Source organism: Gobius niger (assembly GCF_951799975.1).
Source record: "Gobius niger genome assembly, chromosome: 5".
Taxonomy (NCBI): domain Eukaryota; kingdom Metazoa; phylum Chordata; class Actinopteri; order Gobiiformes; family Gobiidae; genus Gobius; species Gobius niger.
Window position 1 is genome coordinate 38,409,581 of NC_136856.1, and position 16,334 is coordinate 38,425,914.

Below are 16,334 nucleotides of genomic sequence, written 5' to 3' on the forward strand. Positions count from 1 at the left end.
TGTAAGGCATTTCAAACAAAACAAAAAAAACACCTTTTCACTTTGGCAGGACCCGAGACCTTGCTACAAGAATAACTCATGGCAATCGCCATAAATATTACATTCCAAAATCGAACGAATAAGACCCCGAAAAAAAACCTAAAGGCAATAGGTTTAATACCATAGTCTAAGACTGAGGGAGACAAAAAGGCACAGAGAGCCCCCTCTCACTTTGAGGCCGTAACTTCTAAAGGAGAAACCGGTTGGCTGTCAAAACAACTGGGTCCATTTGGGGTCGGTCCCTGAAACTTTGGACGAGTCTCAACACACTGTGCACAACTTCAGATGTTCTTCACACTTGTCCTCAGCTCCTCTGTCTCTGTCTGAAGCTCCTCTGTCTGAAGCTCCTCTGTCTGAAGCTCCTCTCTCTGTCTGAAGCTCTGTTTGAAGCTCCTCTGTCTCTGTCTGAAGCTCCTCTGTCTGAAGCTCCTCTGTCCGAAGCTCCTTTGTCTCTGTCTAAAGCCACTCTGTCTGAAGCCACTCTGTCTGAAGCTCCTCTGTCTCTGTCTGAAGCTCTGTCCGAAGCTCCTTTGTCTCTGTCTGAAGCTCCTCTGTCTCTGTCTGAAGCTCCTCTGTCTCTGCTGAAGCTCCTCTGTCTCTGCTGAAGCTCTTCTGTCTCTGCTGAAGCTTCTCTGTCCGAAGCTCCTCTGTCTGAAGCTCCTCTGTCTCTGCTGAAGCTCTTCTGTCTCTGCTGAAGCTCCTCTGTCCGAAGCTCCTCTGTCTGAAGCTCCTCTGTCTCTGTCTGAAGCTCCTCTGTCTCTACTGAAGCTCCTCTGTCTCTGTCTGAAGCTCCTCTGTCTCTACTGAAGCTCCTCTGTCTCTGCTGAAGCTCCTCTGTCTCTGCTGAAGCTCCTCTGTCTCTGTCTGAAGCTCCTCTGTCTCTGCTGAAGCTCCTCTGTCTCTGCTGAAGCTCCTCTGTCTCTGCTGAAGCTCCTCTGTCTCTGCTGAAGCTCCTCTGTCTCTGCTGAAGCTCCTCTGTCTCTGCTGAAGCTCCTCTGTCTCTGCTGAAGCTCCTCTGTCTCTGCTGAAGCTCCTTTGTCCCTCATGTCCCTCACGTCCCCTCCGTCCCCTCCTGTGGCTGTGTCCTTTGGCGTTTTTTCCTTTGCGTTTCTCGTTTTTTGCTGTTTCCGTTTCTTAAGATGCTGCTCTTTCTTTGCGTGTGTTTCTTTTTTCTTTCTTCCCCCATTGGTCCGGTGCAGCGTGTGTCCCGTGCTGTGATTGGTCCGTGCTGTCGGCTAACGCTGCTGTTGCTAAGCGACGCTCTGAACGTGTGTCTCTGGTGTTTTTCTGTGGCGACGGGTGGTGGTGTTTTGCGTGTTTTTGCCGTGTGCTCTTTCCATCTGCTCTGTCTCCGGTTGGAAAAGCGACCACCAATATGGCCGACGCTCAGTCAGGGGCCAGGGATTGGTCAGGGTTTGGGCGGGACACAAACTTCACACAAATATCGAAAAGTCCATAGAACTCATCAGATATTTCCACGTCAGTTCTGGGCAATATGTCGTCGACAAGATCAGATCCCCTTCTTTAGTCTCATTTTTGTGAATATTGCCCAGCTCTAGGCAAACGTGGATATCCAATGAAAGTCAAATGAGAAAGAAAAGATCAAACATAGATTGAACATGTCTTTGAGCAGAGCGGACCGTCACACTGTGTTTACATCGCTCCAAATCCTGGTGATGAAAATGTTTCTGAAATGATGTTTACATGTGTCCGAGAAACCATGACTCTGCATCGCTTTATATTGACAGGTGCTCGATAGGTATTAATAATGCATTCATGTGCATTAGTAAACTGCTTAGTGTTAAGTGGAGGCATTAATAAGCATATTATTCATGGCCTATTAATTACCGATTCTTGTTAATACCATACAAATGTTTTTCACTGTGCGGCAACAGCGGATGCATCCAGCCACCTAACATGTTTCATAAAACTACAGATCTGTTATAGCACAAGGGAAGCACTGCCTTGTATATGAGGATTTTTTTTTTTCCGATCATATATCTGTTATTTAGCCACCAGACATGACGACATTGCGATCGCTCGTATCATTAACGAACACACCTTAATATAAAGCATTATTCCTGAGACACTACAGTCTCCTGAATAATTAGGCTCCAGAGGGGGGCGGGGCTAATGCAGACTGGAGCCGGAGCTAAATCCTTTAGCCATGTTGCTAACACATGGCTTTTTCGGGCGTTTCTCTAAACACTGAGACAAGAACTGTCCAAAGAAGCCCTGAAACTGTTGTTATTATTATTAACCTGTAAAGCTCTGTCCCAGCTTCAGCGAAAAGCGAGACGAACGGGGACAAATAAACCAGAACTGGTTTGTGGAAAGGCCCAAAGTGACCGTTTAGTCTGAGAGCAGCGCTGACAAACTCTGGAGCTACAGTGGAGTAAAAGTTTGTAAAGTTTACTGCAACGTTTTGTTTATTTTGACCATGTACAAAGTCCGAGTTATGCTCCTGCCGTATCTGTTTTCACACACGCTGAGGACATCAGCAGCGTCATGGTCCAGACAAAACCAGGAAGCTTCAAATCCACGACAGTAACCTGGACACTCGAGCGCATGTAAACTCAGTGTGTCCATTCTGCTCATTCATGTTCTTCCCCGTGGGTTAGAAACACTGTCCTAGAGTTTGATTATTGACCCCCAGCACATTTTAGGTCAAGGATTATGCCAGAAAAGTAAATAAAACATTTAAAAACAAGCCGAGATAGATGAGATCAGGAAGTGAAGATCGAAGTGTAAAAGATCAGGAAGTGGAGATCGAAGTGTAAAAGATCAGGAAGTGAAGATCGAAGTGTAAAAGATCAGGAAGTGAAGATCGAAGTGTAAAAGATCAGGAAGTGGAGATCGAAGTGTAAAAGATCAGGAAGTGAAGATCGAAGTGTAAAAGATCAGGAAGTGGAGATCAAAGTGTAAAAGATCAGGAAGTGGAGATCGAAGTGTAAAAGATCAGGAAGTGGAGATCGAAGTGTAAAAGATCAGGAAGTGGAGATCAATGTGTAAAAGATCAGGAAGTGAAGATCGAAGTGTAAAAGATCAGGAAGTGGAGATCGAAGTGTAAAAGATCAGGAAGTGGAGATCGAAGTGTAAAAGATCAGGAAGTGAAGATCGAAGTGTAAAAGGTCAGGAAGTGGAGATTGAAGTGTAAAAGATCAGGAGGTGAAGATCGACGTGTCAGGAAGTGAAGGTCGATGTGTCAAAGATCAGGAAGTGAAGGTCCATGTTTCAAAGACCTTCACTTCCTGTTTCAAAGATCAGGAAGTGAAGGTCGATGAGTCAGAGATCAGGAAGTGAAGGTCGATGTGTCAAAGATCAGGAAGTGAAGGTCGATGTTTCAAAGATCAGGAAGTGAAGGTCGATGAGTCAGAGATCAGGAAGTGAAGGTCGATGAGTCAGAGATCAGGAAGTGAAGGTCGATGTGTCAAAGATCAGGAAGTGAAGGTCGATGTTTCAAAGATCAGGAAGTGAAGGTCGATGTTTCAAAGATCAGGAAGTGAAGGTCAATGTTTCAAAGATCAGGAAGTGAAGGTCGATGTGTCAGAGATCAGGAAGTGAAGGTCGATGTGTCAGAGATCAGGAAGTGAAGGTCCATGTTTCAAAGACCTTCACTTCCTGTTTCAAAGATCAGGAAGTGAAGGTCGATGTGTCAGAGATCAGGAAGTGAAGGTCGATGTGTCAGAGATCAGGAAGTGAAGGTCGATGTGTCAAAGATCAGGAAGTGTCGTGTTTGTGTCGTCGGGAACTCTCTCTGTTGTTGCAAATGTTCGTTTGCTTCGATTGTGCTGCTCCTTTTCTGATGAACGCACTTTCTAACTCTGCTTCACCTGTGTCCTACCTCCTAACTCCTCCCCTTAACCCCTAACTCCTCCCCCTAACCCCCGTCATTTGCGTTTTTTGGCCACGTTCTCATTCCCATTCTTCCCCCTCGCCTCCTGGTCCTCGCCTCCTCCTGGTGTCTCCTCCTCAGCTCCCACCAAGGACGGCATTGCGCTGGAGATCCAGCCCCTGAAGAGCGAGGACGCGACTGAGACCGAGGAGAAGGAGGAGAAGGAGGAGGCCAAGCCGGTGAAGAAGGTCAACGTCACCAAGAAGGAGAAGTCGGTGCTGCAGGGGAAGCTGACGAGGCTGGCCGTGCAGATCGGGAAAGCAGGTGAGAAGACGCACACTTTGGTCCTCGGTTTGAAGCATCTGAGTGTGCTGGGAGAACTTTAACTGCTGTTGGATGGAGAGGTGGCTCATATATCGCCTACAAGATCATATTGAACTTACTGTTGGGAAGATATGCAAATTTACAAACAAAAACAAACATACAGAGACACTATATACAGACTATGTACAGAGAGACAAGGACGAGAACACTGATCTCCTCATGTTAGGACAAACAATAACAAGAGTGGACAGCAAAGGACAATATTGCACATGCCCTGACTGTCCTGATATTGCACTGCCTACTATTACACCATTCTATATTTCACTGACCCGTATTACACTAACTCTTATTGCACAGCCCGTATTACGCTGATAATTGTATCACTTTTCTGTTTCACGTCTGATACATAATCATGATGAACTAAACATGATCACATGTTTGTGTGTCCCTCAGCCACACTTTAGTTGTCTCCTAAATGTAGGGAGCCTTGTGCTTTCCCTCACTGACAGTGGAATACTATTCCAGAAGCTCACTCCCTGGTATGACAGGACGTTCTGTGAAAAGTTGGTCCGACTAAATGCCAACGCACAATCACCTCACAGTGGCTCGAGTCACTCGGGACTCCGCAGCACTGCTAGACTTTTGTTTAATCAAATCAGTCAATGGTGGAGGCGCCTGATCATGTATAACCTTGTAGATTAGACTGGCTGATTGAAATAATTTGAAATATTAAAAACGTATATTTATCTAGAAGTTGACAATGGTGGTATGATGAAGGTTTCTTGTCTAATATTTTCAATGCTCTTTTGTAGCATACATCAGTTGGCCCAATAGCAGCATGACTCGTATAGGACCAACCTGTGATACAGTACTCAATATGACCAGTATCATAGAGTGCAGGAATGTAATCGCTGCTGTATCCGTTAATGATGTGCAAATATGTCCAAAGTTCCGTATATTAACATTTACACTTTTCACTACTTTTTAACATGTTTTATAGCTTCGAGTCTATTAGCGCTCCCAAATACTTAAATACCTCAACATTAATTAATTCTTGTCCACCCAAGAGAACTTTATGGTTGTTTTAGGTTTACTAAAAACATTGATACGGTCTTTTTAACACGGGCGTGAATCATTCAGCCATTTTTGTAGTCATTTAGGGCTCATGAGAGCTGATTGGCTGCATCATCAGCACTTTTGGCTTGTGTAAAAATTACAGTATGGTCGGCATACATACTTGTGTCCACATTATTGCACACATTGGGCAAGTTATTTACATAAAGGGAAAATAGCAGAAGACCTAAAATTGATCCTTGAGGGACACCTTGTGTATAGTGAAGATGTGAAGGGTGACTTACTATTCTTAATTTGCACGCATTGTTTTCTATCTGACAGATAAGACTGTATCTATTCAACGGTTTGATTGCTAAGGTTAAATGTTGACAGTCTAGACAAAAGACAGTGTCCAACGCACGTTTAAAGTCAATAAAAACAGCCGCAACATGAATGCTTCTGTCTCAATAAGACTTCAACTTCTCAACAAAAACACAGATATCTCACATCCTGATGAGAAGAGGAGGGTCTAAAGTTGGACCAGGATTAAAGCACTTTTAGCACGGGATTAGAATTACCTGGGGACGTCGGTGAAACTGAAATATACCTGGGGACATCGGTCATTTTTATGTGCATTCGCCCAGGATCAGCATTGTCAGTAATTGACTTTTTTGTTCAAACTTTGTTTGGAAATGATGGATAGATAATGAATACTGAATGACGACCACAAGCCTTTAATTCATTAATGAGGCGAGGTTTGTTTATGTGAGCTTTACTTTAGCGAGAAAGGCTTTGCACCAAACGCATCCAAACTTTCCCTGAGTCTCCATTTTGGTCTGTCTAACGTTTCCATGACAACGGGGCTGTACTTCCAGTTCACCGCTTATGTTGTACTTTCTCTTTTATTCTCATTAAATGTATAAACGACAGCATTAATGTCAGAGAAAGGCTTTGATGCATGATATTACTACAGCTTCAATGCAGGCATAAATATATATTGAGGTTTTGAATCACTGTTGTCCTTTTTTATACGTTTATTACACTGGTTAAAACTTTCCAAAATCCGACATGTCGATTTGCACGGGACTAGAATCACCTGAGGACGGAGGAGTCTGCAGAATTACCCCAAAGGTAAAACTCTGGGGAATTTTACCTTCCAATTACTGACAGCAGATTCACACGGGAATAAAAACTCTGAGGCTGTCAGTAATATTTACTTTTGACCTGAGGTCCCCGGGACATTCTAACCCTGTGTGAATAGGGAAGTCAGGACTAAGTCAGGCCTGTAGAACGTTAGATTTGAGGTGATACTCGCTCACAGATACAGTATCAGCTTCATTTGCCTCATTGAGTTTGGCCTTTCTCTAACACTGACAGTTACTGCTCACATTAATTATAGTCATGGCCTTTACAGACCTCAGCGCCCCACAGGGGCCCCTCGGGGGCCCCTCTCTCACAGTTCAGATCCTTCAGTCACTCACTGCTAAGTGGGAAGAAAGTCAGGAAGAAATTACATACATTTACTTGTATTAAGAAAGGAAATGTGTGGTGACAGTACCAGCTGTGCCATGTGTTAAAACTACAGCAGAGCCTTCAGAAGCTTCAGAAGCAGAAACATCTGAGGTCTAAAAATAACATGTGCATCTATAAATATCCATCTGTTTTTATAGATGAACATGTGCCGCTGCTCAGATGGTTTGGACACAAAAGACATTTGTGACATGTGTATAAAAAGACGAAAAAAGCGCAAACCCAGGCAGGAAGTACTTCAAAGGCCTTTATTTAGATGGCCTCCAGGTCTTCATCAGGGCTTAATATAAATGTTTGGGTGTGGCCCTAATGTTGGGTGGGGTGTGTGAGGAGCAACACGGCAGGAACAAAAAACTACAAAAACACAAGGACTACAAAAGATCCGGATGTTTATGATGAAATTGAAATACCGAGCATTGGGTCCTGATTGTTAACTCTAATCACATACTGTATTTGTGTTTAGCATTTTTGCACATACAAAACTTAACTTAACTTAAACCATCATGTAATGCTACGCTGTGAAAAATGTCCCAAAAGCTTCAAGCTCATCAACAGGGGTCCATAGCCCCCCACCCTGAGCAAAGATGACTTAAGCACATAAACAAGAATAGCTCTCATTAGAACTCGCTCCCGCTGACTTCTTCAAGAGGAAGAGGCAGACTGTATACAGCCTCACATGATAATATTCATTTATACAATTATTTTGCCATGACATCACCAACCAACATCTCATCCTACCAAAGTATCAGCGGGGCTGGACAGACAAGAACAATCACATTTCCTTGTGTAATAGTGTAATACCTGGTCCATGCACAGAGAGAAACCAGCTTGAACCCGGTGAGCACTAAACCACAAGTAAACCAGAAGCACCAAATCATTCCATACGCTTGGGCCACTGTGGCATATGCTAAAACTTAAACTAGCCTGAGAGGCGGTCTATTACAACAGTAGTACTGCAACTAATGATATCAGTTTGCCTTATTATATTATTATGCACATCCAGTCTAGTCGACGTCACGATTATTACAATGAGGACAGTTCATACATTTAAAAGTACCAATTGGTTTTCTAAACCACATGCACTTGTTCTCTGGTGGGGACATGAACATGAGTTTCTCTGAGGTTTGGAGCATGTCTAAATAAAAATAAAGGTGGCTCTGGGAAAACAGTGCTCAACACAGGATCACTCTGGAGTAAAGACCAATTATCAACAAACATGCACTGCTGCTGAGCAATAAGATATGAATGAAAACAGCTTCCTGACTCTTTGTTTATTGAAGCGTTTGATTCCTCTGATCTGAATGCCTGGGCTCAGGAAAGGCATTTCAAACCACAGCTGCTGATCGTCATGAACATTCCCTCTTTCCAGACAGTGTCTCTGTTTCACTTGTGTCTTTATGATGTTGTAGAGGTGCTTGTGTTGTTTCAAGTTCAGATGATCTATAAATGATTGTTGAAAGTGTGTGTTTGCCTCGTCCCGCCGCGTTCACGCCGCTCTGACTGTCTGTTCCTGTAGAGCAGAGATGGGCAAACTAAGGCCCGGGGGCCAAATACGGCCGCCGAACTTGATCAAGCCCGATATGCAAAATGGGCAAAAACCATGAATGTTTTCACAGACGTAAAGGAAGATCATGTATACTGCAGCGTTTCTGGTGCCTTTTTTAATGTGTTTAGGACACATATACAGTGTTCTGTTGAACTGCCCCAAGCACCAGACCAGCGGCAGGTATGATCAAGAAAACAAACGGGTGGAGGGAAGAGAGAAAAAAAAAGCTCAAGACTCCAGGAATAAAGTCAAACTAAGTTACACGGCAAATAATACTGTTATGTGGTATGTGTTAGTGGGGATTCTGCACAGCCACATACAAGCACTTGACATACAGACTATATGAGAATTGGAATTGTTTAAAATAACCCAATCAAAACCTCAATGTGGCCCCATAGGTGATCACCTGCACCTTTGAAAATAGTTAAATCTAAAGCATTAATACTACTCTTGGAATATTCAATCAACAGCTCAATATTAGCCCTCTATGGCAGACCTTCAAACTACCCTTTGGCTCCACCACTGGCCCTTTCTTTTTATTTTTGTATAATGTAACACCGGGTTCACACCAACAGCGGTGGAAGTGAATAGAGCGGCGAGCTTCCATTCATTCCCTTTGCTGCCTGGTGTCTGGAAATAAGCCTCCGGAAATCCAATGGAGAGCAGCTTGGTACGGGCGGCCGGCGACGACATTTGCATAAAGTTGAAATCAATTTCTACCTTCTAATCTGTTCTGTCAACCCAAAGAAGGGGATTGAAATATTTGTTCCCCTAAAGTAACAAGTCATGCCATAGAGGGTTTTAAGATTGATAGAGTTCAACTGTTTGTGAAAGTCCAATAATTCCTTCAAATGACCATCAAAAATCAACATCAACATACCAGGTGATGTTCTGATAGAAAGGGTTCATAGGATTAAAGACAGACAGATGTTCGTCCACAAATGACATGTTCTTGGGATATCTCTCCATAAGAAAATGTCTTAGAGCAGATAGAAAAAGGGAAAGGGAAAAAGAGATTCTTAATCTCAGCGGGACTTTCCTGTTTAAATAAAGGTCAAATAAAAAATTGTCACAGGAAACTGATCCTTGATGTTCGTCAGTGTATCTGTGGTGTCCTCGATAAAGGATGGAAGAGCTCTTAATGAAGTCATCGATAAACTCGCTGGCTGGCTCAGTTTGAGTCCCATTTCCAGATATAATAGGACGTCCAGGAGGGTTGTCCCTAGGTTCCTTGTGCACCTTTGTCAGAAATTAGAACGCTGCCTATACCGGATGTTCAACTGTTAGAAATTATTGATGACAATGAATGCTGATCTGTGTCCATGAAAAACACCACCTAGGATTTATATCCGGGAAAAACTCTTCATAAATCAACTTTTCTCCGTTTGTCCCCAGGTCTGATCATGTCGGCGGTCACCGTGGTCATCCTCATCCTGTACTTCGTGATCGACACGTTTGCGGTGCAGGGCCGCACCTGGGTCGCCGAGTGCACGCCCATCTACATCCAGTACTTTGTCAAGTTCTTCATCATCGGCGTGACCGTGCTGGTGGTGGCCGTGCCTGAAGGTCTGCCCCTCGCCGTGACCATCAGCCTGGCCTACTCCGTCAAGGTACTGCCAAGACACGCCTTTAAACCGTGATCACAATGAAGGGCTCGGGTAACACTTTAGATTACAGCCCGCCAGTCAATTTCAGCCAAAACTGCAGCGGAGTACGGTTTAGTCCATTGTTTTCGTATTTTCAATTAACTTGTACAGTAAAAAAAAGTTGAGTCATGTCATTATTTTCAGGGAAATTTTGATTCAATGCCAGTTTTAATCTAAATTAATAGAAAATGACTTTCAATGTTTTTTAATACATGGCAGAAACCCTTTAATGGCTGTAATCTAAAGGCTGACGTTATGTGTACCTTTATTACTCTTTGTACACCCTTGTACTTTAATGTGTAATTACCTGTACTTACAAGTGTAGTTACTTTCTTGTTCCCTGTGCCCACACATGGGATTCGCGGGCTGCAATCTAAAGTACGAGTGTGACAATATATCGATTTTCCGAAATACCGCGATATTTTGTGGGACGATACGATACTGTTTATTCCGATATTGATACTTTTGATGACATCATGCATATTAATTAGCGTCGTCATGCATATTAATGCAGTCAATAGAGGCCAACAATGATCAAGAATTCAGTGAGGCCAGCAGGGGGCAGCACTACAGTTTTAACCGCTTGGGCCAAACACTGAACACAAATAACTTCCATTTAATCGTTTTTACATTTATACATAAGATTAATTTGGGTTTGATTTATTCCTTTTTAAATAGGACTGTGGTTTCTTGTTTATTAGAAACCAACAACATTTATAGACACAGACCAAATTGCTGCCTACCCAGCGCGTTTTTGTCGTTCTTTTCCCACTTTTTTTGGTTCTAGGTTTTCTTTCAGCTGGGGTTTAGAACTCGAAAAAACGGCTATAACTATATCTGTCAGAAAAATCACACTTTTTTTGTCAAAATCTCGCAGCTCTAGTGTGCATCATCTATATTAAAGTGTTTTTCGGGTAATTTCACCTTCAAACTCCAGTCTGTTTATCTGCTCGCACTGCAACAAGTGGGAACCACAAACACACTGATCCTCTGGCTCTAAAAGAACTCGTCCTTGTCCCTAAAATGCATTTCATTTTTTCAAGTGTCTCATTAGCGTCACGCTTACTGCGTTTCCGTCACTGGATTTGATTGCACATTTTTAAGTAAGGAATGAGTGGAAACTAAAAGTCATAATTCACATTAAAGCTTGGTCGCTTAAGTTTTTTTGGTTTTGTAATGCGTGTTTTGGAGTAGTGAAGCAGATTTTTTTCGCATCAAGTTTGACGTAGCGAATAAAAAGAACATGTGACTGTGGGCGGAGCCGACTTGTGGACAGGAGTGAAGAAGGGAAATAATCCGTCAGTCACAGTTTGTCTAGTCCTATGAATATTTCCCAAAGGTGCAGGAGCTCAAACATGGCTGCTCTTCCTTTGCCAAACGAGTCATTTACTTTAAAATGTGGACAGGAAGTAGTTGTTGCCCTTTTTTGCATTTTATTTTCAGTTACTAATCCGTGTTGTGGTCCCGTTGTAGAAAATGATGAAGGACAATAACCTGGTGAGGCACCTGGACGCCTGCGAGACGATGGGGAACGCCACAGCCATCTGCTCCGACAAAACCGGGACTCTGACCATGAACCGCATGACTGTGGTCCAGGCCTACATCGGAGACACGCACTACAAGACGGTCCCGGAGCCCGACCAGGTCCGGGCCGACACCCTGGAGGTGCTCATCAACAGCATCTCCATCAACTCGGCCTACACCACTAAGATCCTGGTAAGAACCACACCACTAAGAACCACACCACTAAGAAGCACACCACTAAGATCCTGGTAAGAAACGCACCACTAAGATCCTGGTAAGAACCACACCACTAAGATCCTGGTAAGAAACGCACCACTAAGATCCTGGTAAGAACCACACCACTAAGATCCTGGTAAGAACCACACCACTAAGATCCTGGTAAGAAACGCACCACTAAGATCCTGGTAAGAACCACACCACTAAGAATCACACCACTAAGATCCTGGTAAGAAACGCACCACTAAGATCCTGGTAAGAACCACACCACTAAGATCCTGTTAAGAACCACACCACTAAGAATCACACCACTAAGATCCTGGTAAGAACCACACCACTAAGAATCACACCACTAAGATCCTGGTAAGAACCACACCACTAAGAAGCACACCACTAAGATCCTGGTAAGAACCACACCACTAAGAATCACACCACTAAGATCCTGGTAAGAAACGCACCACTAAGATCCTGGTAAGAACCACACCACTAAGATCCTGTTAAGAACCACACCACTAAGAATCACACCACTAAGATCCTGGTAAGAACCACACCACTAAGAATCACACCACTAAGATCCTGGTAAGAACCACACCACTAAGAAGCACACCACTAAGATCCTGGTAAGAACCACACCACTAAGAACCACACCACTAAGAACCACACCACTAAGATCCTGGTAAGAACCACACCACTAAGAGCCACACCACTAAGAGCCACACCACTAAGATCCTGGTAAGAAACGCACCACTAAGATCCTGGTAAGAACCACACCACTAAGAAGCACACCACTAAGATCCTGTTAAGAACCGCACCACTAAGATCCTGGTAAGAACCACACCACTAAGATCCTGTTAAGAACCACATAACTAAGATCCTGTTAAGAACCGCACCACTAAGATCCTGTTAAGAACCACATAACTAAGATCCTGTTAAGAACCACACCACGAAGATCCTGTTAAGAACCGTACCGCTAAGATCCTGTTAAGAACCGCACCACTAAGATCCTGTTAAGAACCGCACCACTAAGATCCTGTTAAGAACCACACCACTAAGATCCTGTTAAGAACCGCACCACTAAGATCCTGTTAAGAACCACACCACTAAGATCCTGTTAAGAACCGCACCACTAAGATCCTGTTAAGAACCGCACCACTAAGATCCTGTTAAGAACCACATAACTAAGATCCTGTTAAGAACCGCACCACTAAGATCCTGTTAAGAACCACATAACTAAGATCCTGTTAAGAACCGCACCACTAAGATCCTGTTAAGAACCACATAACTAAGATCCTGTTAAGAACCGCACCACTAAGATCCTGTTAAGAACCGCACCACTAAGATCCTGTTAAGAACCGCACCACTAAGATCCTGTTAAGAACCACACAACTAAGATCCTGTTAAGAACCGCACCACTAAGATCCTGTTAAGAACCGCACCACTAAGATCCTGTTAAGAACCGCACCACTAAGATCCTGTTAAGAACCACACAACTAAGATCCTGTTAAGAACCGCACCACTAAGATCCTGTTAAGAACCGCACCACTAAGATCCTGTTAAGAACCACACCACTAAGATCCTATTAAGAACCACACCACTAAGATCCTGTTAAGAACCACACAACTAAGATCCTGTTAAGAACCGTACCACTAAGATCCTGTTAAGAACCGCACCACTAAGATCCTGTTAAGAACCGTACCACTAAGATCCTATTAAGAACTACACAACTAAGATCCTGTTAAGAACCGCACCACTAAGATCCTGTTAAGAACCACACAACTAAGATCCTGTTAAGAACCGTACCACTAAGATCCTGTTAAGAACCGCACCACTAAGATCCTGTTAAGAACCACACAACTAAGATCCTGTTAAGAACCACACCACTAAGATCCTGTTAAGAACCACACAACTAAGATCCTGTTAAGAACCGCACCACTAAGATCCTGTTAAGAACCACACAACTAAGATCCTGTTAAGAACCACACCACTAAGATCCTGTTAAGAACCACACAACTAAGATCCTGTTAAGAACCGCACCACTAAGATCCTGTTAAGAACCGCACCACTAAGATCCTGTTAAGAACCACACAACTAAGATCCTGTTAAGAACCACACAACTAAGATCCTGTTAAGAACCACACAACTAAGATCCTGTTAAGAACCACACAACTAAGATCCTGTTAAGAACCGTACCGCTAAGATCCTGTTAAGAACCGCACCACTAATGCTCCGTCCACACCAAACTCGTTTTGGCGCCTCCAAAGCGTCAGGTTTACATTTAAAATACATGGAGGACGCGCCTCCGGGGGGCGTCAAGATGTCCCGCAGCGCGTCACGCGCCTCCTCCGCGGCGCGTTTTGAGGTTTTTCGCGCTTGGTGAGCGTTTGACGCGCCTCCAGGGCGTCGATCGCGGCCGACGCTCGAGTTGGGAAATGTTGAACTTTTTGGCGAAATTCGCGAGCGTCGACCAATCAGGAGCTTTCTCCCCATAGTGACGTACGTTGTAGCTAAGCCACCGGGGCAGATTCTACGCCAGCCCCACAGATGTAAACAAGTCACGGACGTAGCTTCTTTGTGAACCGGAGCTACAGCCGCTCTGGGACTTTTTTTTTTTAGAAAGACACATCAGTGCTTCTTTATCTAAACACCAGGATTAAAAGCGGCGGAAGTACCGTTGAAAGCGACTCTCGTCCGAGCGCAGCTCCTGGAGCAAATGGTGAAACTCGCCAAACTGAGAACGCCTTCGGACGATCTCATGAATCCAGACACGGCGCCGACGAGCCCGTAGACGACGTTGTCTGGCTTTATGAAGCAATAAAAGCCAAGCCACTCTCTCTATGTCATCCATGTTGATAACTGACAACGGCTCCCAACGCGCTCCACGACGACGCTCTTGACGCGCGTCGAGAGCGTCTTGACGCTTGGTTACGAGCGTCTGACTTGAATGAGCACAGGCGTCCAACAACGGGCGTGACGCGCGTTTTTGACGCCCAAATCGAGTTTGGTGTGGACGGAGCATAAGATCCTGTTAAGAACCGCACCACTAAGATCCTGGTAAGAACCGCACCACTAAGATCCTGTTAAGAACCACACCAGTAAGATCCTATTAAGAACCGCACCACTAAGATCCTGTTAAGAACCACACAACTAAGATCCTGTTAAGAACCGCACCACTAAGATCCTGTTAAGAACCGCACCACTAAGATCCTGTTAAGAACCACACCACTAAGATCCTGTTAAGAACCACACCACTAAGATCCTGTTAAGAACCGCACCACTAAGATCCTGTTAAGAACCGCACCACTAAGATCCTGTTAAGAACCACACCACTAAGATCCTGTTAAGAACCACATAACTAAGATCCTGTTAAGAACCGCACCACTAAGATCCTGTTAAGAACCGCACCACTAAGATCCTATTAAGAACCGCACCACTAAGATCCTGTTAAGAACCGTACCACTAAGATCCTGTTAAGAACCACACCACTAAGATCCTGTTAAGAACCACACCACTAAGATCCTGTTAAGAACCACACCACTAAGATCCTGTTAAGAACCGCACCACTAAGATCCTGTTAAGAACCACACAACTAAGATCCTGTTAAGAACCGCACCACTAAGATCCTGTTAAGAACCACACAACTAAGATCCTGTTAAGAACCACACCACTAAGATCCTGTTAAGAACCACACAACTAAGATCCTGTTAAGAACCGCACCACTAAGATCCTGTTAAGAACCGCATCACTAAGATCCTGTTAAGAACCGCACCACTAAGATCCTGTTAAGAACCACACCACTAAGATCCTGTTAAGAACCGCACCACTAAGATCCTGTTAAGAACCACACCACTAAGATCCTGTTAAGAACCACATAACTAAGATCCTGTTAAGAACCACACCACTAAGATCCTGTTAAGAACCACATAACTAAGATCCTGTTAAGAACCACACCACTAAGATCCTGTTAAGAACCACACAACTAAGATCCTGTTAAGAACCACACAACTAAGATCCTGATAAGAACCGCACCACTAAGATCCTGTTAAGAACCGCACCACTAAGATCCTGTTAAGAACCGCACCACTAAGATCCTGTTAAGAACCGTACCGCTAGGATCCTGGTAAGAACCGCACCACTAAGATCCTGTTAAGAACCGCACCACTAAGATCCTGGTAAGAACCACACCACTAGGATCCTGGTAAGAACCGCACCACTAAGATCCTGTTAAGAACCACACAACTAAGATCCTGTTAAGAACCGCACCACTAAGATCCTGTTAAGAACCACACAACTAAGATCCTGTTAAGAACCGTACCGCTAGGATCCTGGTAAGAACCGCACCACTAAGATCCTGTTAAGAACCACATAACTAAGATCCTGTTAAGAACCACACCACGAAGATCCTGTTAAGAACCGCACCACTAAAATCCTGTTAAGAACCGCACCACTAAGATCCTGTTAAGAACCACACCACTAAGATCCTGTTAAGAACCACACCACTAAGATCCTGTTAAGAACCACACAACTAAGATCCTGTTAAGAACCGTACCGCTAGGATCCTGGTAAGAACCGCACCACGAAGATCCTGTTAAGAACCACACCACTAAGATCCTGTTAAGAACCA

General features: G+C 44.0%; 1 protein-coding gene across 4 annotated transcripts in view; it reads left to right on the forward strand.

The window, feature by feature from the left end:
- LOC306962727 (plasma membrane calcium-transporting ATPase 1-like) overlaps positions 1-16,334 on the forward strand; it is a 120,501-nt gene that overhangs the window by 73,523 nt on the left and 30,644 nt on the right. For all 4 annotated transcript variants that reach the window (XM_079555978.1, XM_079555979.1, XM_079555976.1 and 1 more), the window contains 3 exons: positions 4,016-4,198; positions 9,723-9,937; positions 11,447-11,689. In XM_079555978.1, the coding sequence (XP_079412104.1) occupies positions 4,016-4,198; positions 9,723-9,937; positions 11,447-11,689 (641 nt within the window). The remainder of the gene's footprint in view (positions 1-4,015; positions 4,199-9,722; positions 9,938-11,446; positions 11,690-16,334) is intronic.